General features: G+C 39.9%; 1 protein-coding gene across 1 annotated transcript; it reads right to left on the bottom strand.

Moving 5' to 3' along the window:
* Window positions 1–3,929: 3,929 nt before the first annotated feature.
* Window positions 3,930–6,180, bottom strand: LOC129826044 (alpha-1-antitrypsin-like). Its single transcript, XM_055886327.1, has 4 exons — window positions 5,440–6,180; window positions 4,875–5,142; window positions 4,604–4,751; window positions 3,930–4,357 (listed from the first exon to the last, which is right to left on the bottom strand). The coding sequence occupies exons 1-4, from the start codon at window positions 6,170–6,172 to the stop codon at window positions 4,160–4,162; spliced, it is 1,347 nt and encodes a 448-aa protein (XP_055742302.1). The 5' UTR covers window positions 6,173–6,180; the 3' UTR covers window positions 3,930–4,159.
* Window positions 6,181–7,288: the final 1,108 nt, after the last annotated feature.

Genomic DNA, 7,288 nt, shown 5'->3' with positions numbered 1-7,288 from the left:
TTAGCGGGTGGAATAGTGGAGACCAATTGGAGGTTTACATAGTAGCAATGCAAATATCATGGTACCGCTATATAGACACTCAATCATCATGTTACTGTTTAATGGTACATTTACAAACATATATTTTGATAAATAGAACTGAAACGTCTCATTATGGTAAGTGGTGAAATAAGTATAGCCAGTTATAATTGTAATGGCTTAGCAGAAAATAAGAAAAGACCATCAATATTTACCTGGCTAAAAGAGAAGAAATATAATATCTATTGTTTACAGGAAACTCATTAAACAATTTTAGATGAAGTTTTATGGAAAAAAGACTGGGTGGCCGAAATATACTTCTCCCATGTGAAAAGAAATTAAAAAGGGGTGATGATATTAATTAACAGTAATTTTGATCCAAATGTGCAAATTGTCCAAACAGATCATCAAGGTAGATGGATTATTTTAAATATGTTATTGGACAACAAACAGATATGGCTTATTAACCTATACGGTCCAAATAATGATGATCCAAGCTTCTTTGAAAATATATATAAGAATTTATCAACTCTACAAGCAACACTAGACTCTATTATTTGGTGGGGATTTTAATACAGTTTTAAATACCTCTATGGACCGGAAAGGAAATCACACGACAAACTATCACCCTCGGGCACTTAAGGAAATCATGAATGTCATGGATATATTGGAATTAGTGGATATATAAATACCCTGACCTAGTGAGATATACATGGCGGAGGCTTAAACAAGCTAGTCGTCTTGATTACTTTCTTATGTTGGTCTTATAACAAAATGTTGTGTGCTAATATTGCGTTGATGCATCCTTGACTATAGGGTACTAGCTACTACTAAGATTACACAACATTTCCCGCATATGACAAAATCCTACGTTTTTGTTTCTGTTTCACACACATCCATGGGCTTTTATGTGAAAAAAATATGGATGAGGTCCTTACAACATGTACGTTTATTGTACATCGCACACAAGTCATGTAGGCTATTATCATCTTCATTATTATCATCACTTCTAGGTGGCACACAGCTGATGTGGTTGACTAAAAATGTATAGTGTATTTTAAAAATGGGTTCGATTCCCCCTTCGCATCAATATCTTTTGTTGAGGAAAAAACTATTCACTGCCGGTCCTTGATGTTCGATTCAAAAGGCATGTGACGAAGTAAATTATTCTAATAATGCATAGTGTATAAAGTGTGGTAAGCCCGTTGTGGAAAAAGTACCTAATTGTTATACTTAAGTAAAAGTAAAGATACCTTAATAAGTAAAAGTGAAAGTCACCCAGTAAAATACTACTTGAGTAAAAGTCTAAAAGTATTTGGTTTAACATATACTTAAGTATATTAAGGATCTCGCCTCATTTGCTCACATTGTATATAGACTTATTTTTCTACTGTATTATTGACTGTGTGTTTTGTTTATTCCATGTGTAACTCTGTGTTGTTGTATGTGTCGAATTGCTATGGTTTATCTTGGCCAGGTCGAGGTTGCAAATGAGAACTTGTCTACCTGGTTAAATAAAGGTAAAAAAATAAAAATAAAAATAAAAAGTATCGAAAGTAAATGTAATTGCTAAAATACACGTAAGAATCAAAAGTAAAAGTATAAATCATTTGAAATACCTTATATTAAGCAGACCAGATGGCCCGTTTTTATTTTTTAAATTATTTATGGATGGCCAGGGGAACACTCCAACACTCAGACATGATTTACAAGCGAAGCATTTGTGTTTAGTGAGTCCGCAAGATCAGAGGTAGTGGGGATGACCAGGGATGTTCTCTAGATAAGTGCATGAATTGGCCAACTTTCCTGTCCTGCTAAGCATCCAAAAGGTAACGAGTACTTTTGGGTGTCATGGAAAATGTATGAAGTAAAAAGTACATTATTTTCTTGCGGAATGTAGTGAAGTAAAAGTTGTCAAAGAAATAAATAGTAAAGTACAGTATAGATACCCCCAAAAACGAATTTGCTAGTACTTTAAAGTATTTTTACTTAAAAGTACTTAACACCACTGGTTAAGCCTACATGTAAGTGTAGTCTATATAAGAATATAGCCTACACGAATGTCTCCTTGCCAGGAAAGGGCGTAAGTTAATCACTCTGTGGGTAGGCTCCACCAGGCTTTCACCTCACTGTCCTGAAAGCCAAGGCTACATATGGAATATGACCTAGGTGGTTAATGGGGTTCCTCATGAATTGAGGTGTACCATACAAAGTCCCATATGCATTAGTAGGTTATAACATAAGCAGGACACTATCTGATGTGAATGAATGTAGGTTATAGCTGCAGTACGTTGATAAGAGTTCCTATAGTAACCAGAGTTAGATGACTTTGTCAAATAGAAGTTATTCATCATCTGTTACTTTTACAGCCAAGTCTCTTCCTCCATTAGGACTGTCGTTTCGAGTCTTCTGGACTCACGCTAAACTTCTTAAAAAGAAAACTGCAATACTGCCATCTGTAGGATGATAACAAGAGTGCAAACTATAATCACTGTACACTTTGTAATTATCCTCCTCCTCGAGTCAAATTACTCATACGTTACAAAGCAGATGATTATAAAAAATCCATATAAAACGGTGTAGGTGTACACGTCCATGTAATATAGCCTATGCAATATGATTATTAGGCAATAGCAGTGTGTTTGTGTACAAAAGGCTGTGAAGTATTTGTAGTTAATCATATCAGTAATGCTAGTTCATATCAGAGCCCTAGCTCTGCCCACTGGTGAAGTGGAGCAGAGCATGCTGGGTGATCTCCTGTTCAGAGAAGAAGATCAGCTCAGAGTAGTCAAGTGAGAGAAGGTTCCACCCATCCTTGTTTTCACCAGTTAGCTTTCGTTGTGTTAGCCAAGGCCAGTGGGTGTCCTTGTTGATATAACAAACACACACACTTTGGTTGAAGCAAGTTGCCAGACCACTAAGTGCCTTAGCCCATCCATACTACATACGCTGTGCGGTGCTGTTCCGTGCCTGTGTATATTCAGAGTTATTAAACCACCTCAACTGGAATCCTACCTGTCTGTCATCTGTGCCCTTACCAGCAAACGAGAGCGAACACATGAAGTAAAACCTAAAGAATATACAGTCCACCAAGTCCTCACTAACAGTTTGTGGGCAAGGCTGTAAGAGGTAGCTCCTTATTAAATTAATTCTTAATTTCCAAGCTGTTGGCTGTAGGCTACATCCCTTTTCATCACACTGACACAGTACTTGTGAGATTCAAACCCTTGCCACAATCTGTGACAATTACATGGACTAGGCACTTTAGAGAGCAATTTGAACAGTCAGTCAAATACACGTGAAAGTTGCCTGGATGATCAGAATGTGCTGTTGGACTCAGGTATGTTCAGGAGGCTTCCATGAACAAGTGTTGGAACACGTCCAACTATGTCAACGATTTAAATTTGCTGATGCAGAACTTGTTCCAGGATATAATCACTGCCACCTGTTGAGGTTAGCATAGGGCTAACATTTGCCATTTTAATCTGATGGGACCAGCTTCAATTTAGCGTTCTGTCACGTGCAAGTAAATTAACGATTTGAATTGGCTGATACACATTTTGAGCCGGAGAAACGGTTTAAATGTAAATGGTTGCTTATGTTCGCAAGTATGGCCCAACAGTACTCACAAAATGTCTTCAAAACAATACAACAGTGAATAATCAGTGAGTCCTCAGTACCTCCAGTCTGGTGTCATTCACTATCAACAGATATGAGAATAATCCAGAACATTCAGCATCAAGTCTAGTGACCATCAACTGCACCTTGAGTGTCACAAATAGAGCAATTATGTGTATTACAGAAACTCCAAATATGCTAAACATTGTGTTGATCACTTAACTAAATATGAACTTTGGTCATCTTTAAATTTCCCCATTACAGTAAAGATAAAAAAAATAAGACAGGCAGCAAATGGTGATATGCATTTAGTAGTTGTAAAATTATCCACCAAAGTGAATACAGAGGATTTACACGCTAGTTAGTTTTAGCTTCCCGGGCTAGATTGAGCCAGAGAAGTTTGGATGGGCTTTGTAACAGCAGTACAGGCAAAGCATGCGCTTACGCTTCAATTTGCGATTATAGAACACAGCTTTTATAGAGCACATGTTTTCTACAACACTGGTTTTACATAGCACTGGTTTTATTTGTTGGCTGGGTTGATGATCTTGCCCATGAAGAGAATACTCCTGGTCTCCTGGTCCATGACAATGACCATGAACGGACGGTCGAACTTCAACACAGGGGTGCGTCGGAAGGAGAGGGGCGTGATGACCACACCTGTAGCAGCTGCTGCAGTCGCTCCGGCCTCATCCACATCCAAGGAGGCCTGGTGCGCCACCTGAAAACAACCACACAATGCAGTCCGATGTACAGTAGATAGGCCTAGGTCACATGGTTCACATACAATATGTTCTAGGGCAGTGATTCTCTTGGGACCCCTGGGGAGCCACAGAGAGCTTTCAGAGGCTCCCTGAAAAAGCGAATTAATTGAAAATAATGACAATATTGAGGCCAAAATGTATCATATTTCATAGAAGAATTGATTGACAGGCGTTAAAACATTGAGAGTGAAAATGTTCCATACCTCTGAAACAGCCACCTTCAGATCCTCTGATATTCCACTGAAGTCAGCTCCATTACTGAATATGTCCGGCATTCCCATTCCACTCAGGACGTCCTTGAGGGAGTATGTTGTGGTGATAGACATCTTGGGAACATGCACCTGGTATTCCCTAAAGACAAAATTGGACAGGAAGAAGATTTTACTTGCAATGCTTGTGATATGTGGTTGTTTCACCCACCCAATGTTCATTAGTTCTATGAGAGTGATGCGTCCTGATTGAGACAGGTCATACCTGGCCTTCATCCACCTGTGCCACTTGGTGATGTGGTTCTGACATATGGCCTCCTCCAGACTAGCGAGTCCCTTCTCTGGTAGCGCCAGCATCATTGACACTGACTCGTTGTAGTGGAGCTGCAGGATAGTGGTGGAGATCTCCTGGTCGTAGTAGACAGAGAACCTCTTCTTCACGCTCATCATCTGGACCGTAACAGTGGTGTTGTCATCCACATGGAATGTGTCCTCCTTTGTGTCTTTAGAGTCAAATGGAATCTCCCATTTTCCTTGAGAATTAGAAAATCGTAAAATATTATGATGATGATTAAAGGTTACCAGACTAAAAGTGATAAATCTGAGGCAAAAAAAATCTAATCTGAGGGAGACCTGGCAAGATTCAGCAGGAAATACAGCCAAAAAGTACAGTGGCATCATTAATACCAACACCCAGAGACAAAAATACATATTGACAGAGTTAGAAGGAATTACATATGTCCACAAGGTCTGCATCAATCAAATATGTGAACTCTATTAAATTTTTTGCTTATTGTTTTTTTATCTTAAAGTTTGCAAAATCCTCTTACCTTTGAAGTATATGTAGCTGAGGAGATACATGACAGTGGTTGGGTCCAGATCTTTGACTAACTTGTCTATCTTGCCTCGAGTCTTTTCCCCCACGTATTTATTGATCGTGTCGATGGCCTCGGCCGTGTTGGTGAAGTCGACAGTGAAACCCTCGGAGAGGTAGAAGCGCTTCATGTCCTTGAGGAACTCAGGGTGTGGTTTGAAGGTGTTGTGCAGGAAAAGTGCACTTCCTATGGACAGGTCCACTCCGTTCTTCTGGTTGAGCTGTGTGAGTATGGTCTGGAAGGCCTGGTCCACCTGTTCTTGTGTCAGTAGGCTGCTGTTGAAGCCCAGACCAGTGAAGAGCTGCTGGTGTGTCTGACCCTTGGCCCCCACGGACAGAGCAGCCAGGGCCAGGGACACACTCAGTGGGGAGAAGAACACATTTTTGCCCTGGTTGTCAGGCTGAACCACCAGCTGCTTGTACAGGCTGAAGGCAAACCCCCCGTTACCTTGTATCACTGGTTTGGTGCCATTGTCACCGGGCTCAGGATGATGATGCCCGTGGTTGTGGTCTCGCCTGTGTTCATGGTCTCGCCTGTGCCCGTGGTCATGGTCGTTATCGTGCCCGTGATCATGGTCCTGGTCAAGCCCTTGACCCTGGTGGCGGTCACCTCCGTGACCTTTATGACCTTTGACCTCTCCTGGGCAGAGCACTGCCATGACGATCCACAAACACAAGGCTGTCCTCATCTTGGTAACTATCACAAAGTTCAAAAACGTAGCATTACACAATCAATTTTATTTCGATTACACAATAGTCACCACATTTAAAGGTAGATTCAGCGATATGACAGAGGCACTAAAAAAGTGTAAGAAAGGTGTAATAACCAGTGGGTGGTAAATTACTGTTTAGAAATACATGCTAGTTAAATTACCAGAGAAAAATTATACTTCCAAACAGATCACATCAAAATATTTCTTGGAGCATAAGCTTAACATAGACACCACACATTATTAACAGTCACACTATTACATCACTCTGTACCCGAGGTGGACTAGTAAACATGCCAGGGTCTAGAACGTTCCAGTGGAGACAAAGTCTTCATTGAATCAAAGAACACTGTACATCTCAAACCTGCCATTGAACTAAACTGTGTTTTTATCTTCCCACATCAGTATTCAAATTCTGTTATGTTTTTATTCTGTGGTCTCCAGCACTGGTCCAACAGAGACTAGCTTTTCAAACTCTTATCATTTAATGTTTCCTGGAAAATATTTGTCTCGTTTTTATTCATTTTGGAAATCAGACATTTTTAATCCTAGTCAAGGTAAATAATACCTTTAGTTTATCAATTAGTGGGCCTCACACCAGACAAATCCAGTGAACCATGTTTGGAGATAACCATTACAGTGCTATAGAGCCAGTGACCAGTAAAAGTCTTGCAGTGTAGAGATAGATAGCAGTACAGTACTCACCCCTATAGACAGCAGCTATGGGCTCTTTGTACCAAAATCTGTCTATATACTGAGGATCGGGTGGTGTCCTTCATTTGGGATTGTCAGTGGTTGAACTTTGACATGTTTGTTTGGTACTGGCATGCCCCCATATTTGAACAGTGTAATGATTGCCTGCATAGAAGGAGTGCTGACCACAACATTGTTCATTTGGAATTGGCACAGGACACAAAAACTTTTAAAACATTTATATTGTAAACAAAGGACATTGAAGATCATCAGTAATTAGTTGGATGATAACACAGAAAATGATAGCTATTGTGCAATATTGCTCTGTTGTAGGCTCTGCGTTGTTCTGTTTCATTTAGGGGTTTTTTAGGACTGTGCAATTCATGTCTGTTGTGGATTTTC

Source organism: Salvelinus fontinalis, chromosome 28 (genome assembly GCF_029448725.1).
Source record: "Salvelinus fontinalis isolate EN_2023a chromosome 28, ASM2944872v1, whole genome shotgun sequence".
Classification (NCBI taxonomy): Eukaryota; Metazoa; Chordata; class Actinopteri; order Salmoniformes; family Salmonidae; genus Salvelinus; species Salvelinus fontinalis.
Note: the sequence above shows the minus strand (reverse complement) of the source record. Positions and strands in the feature narration are given on the sequence as shown.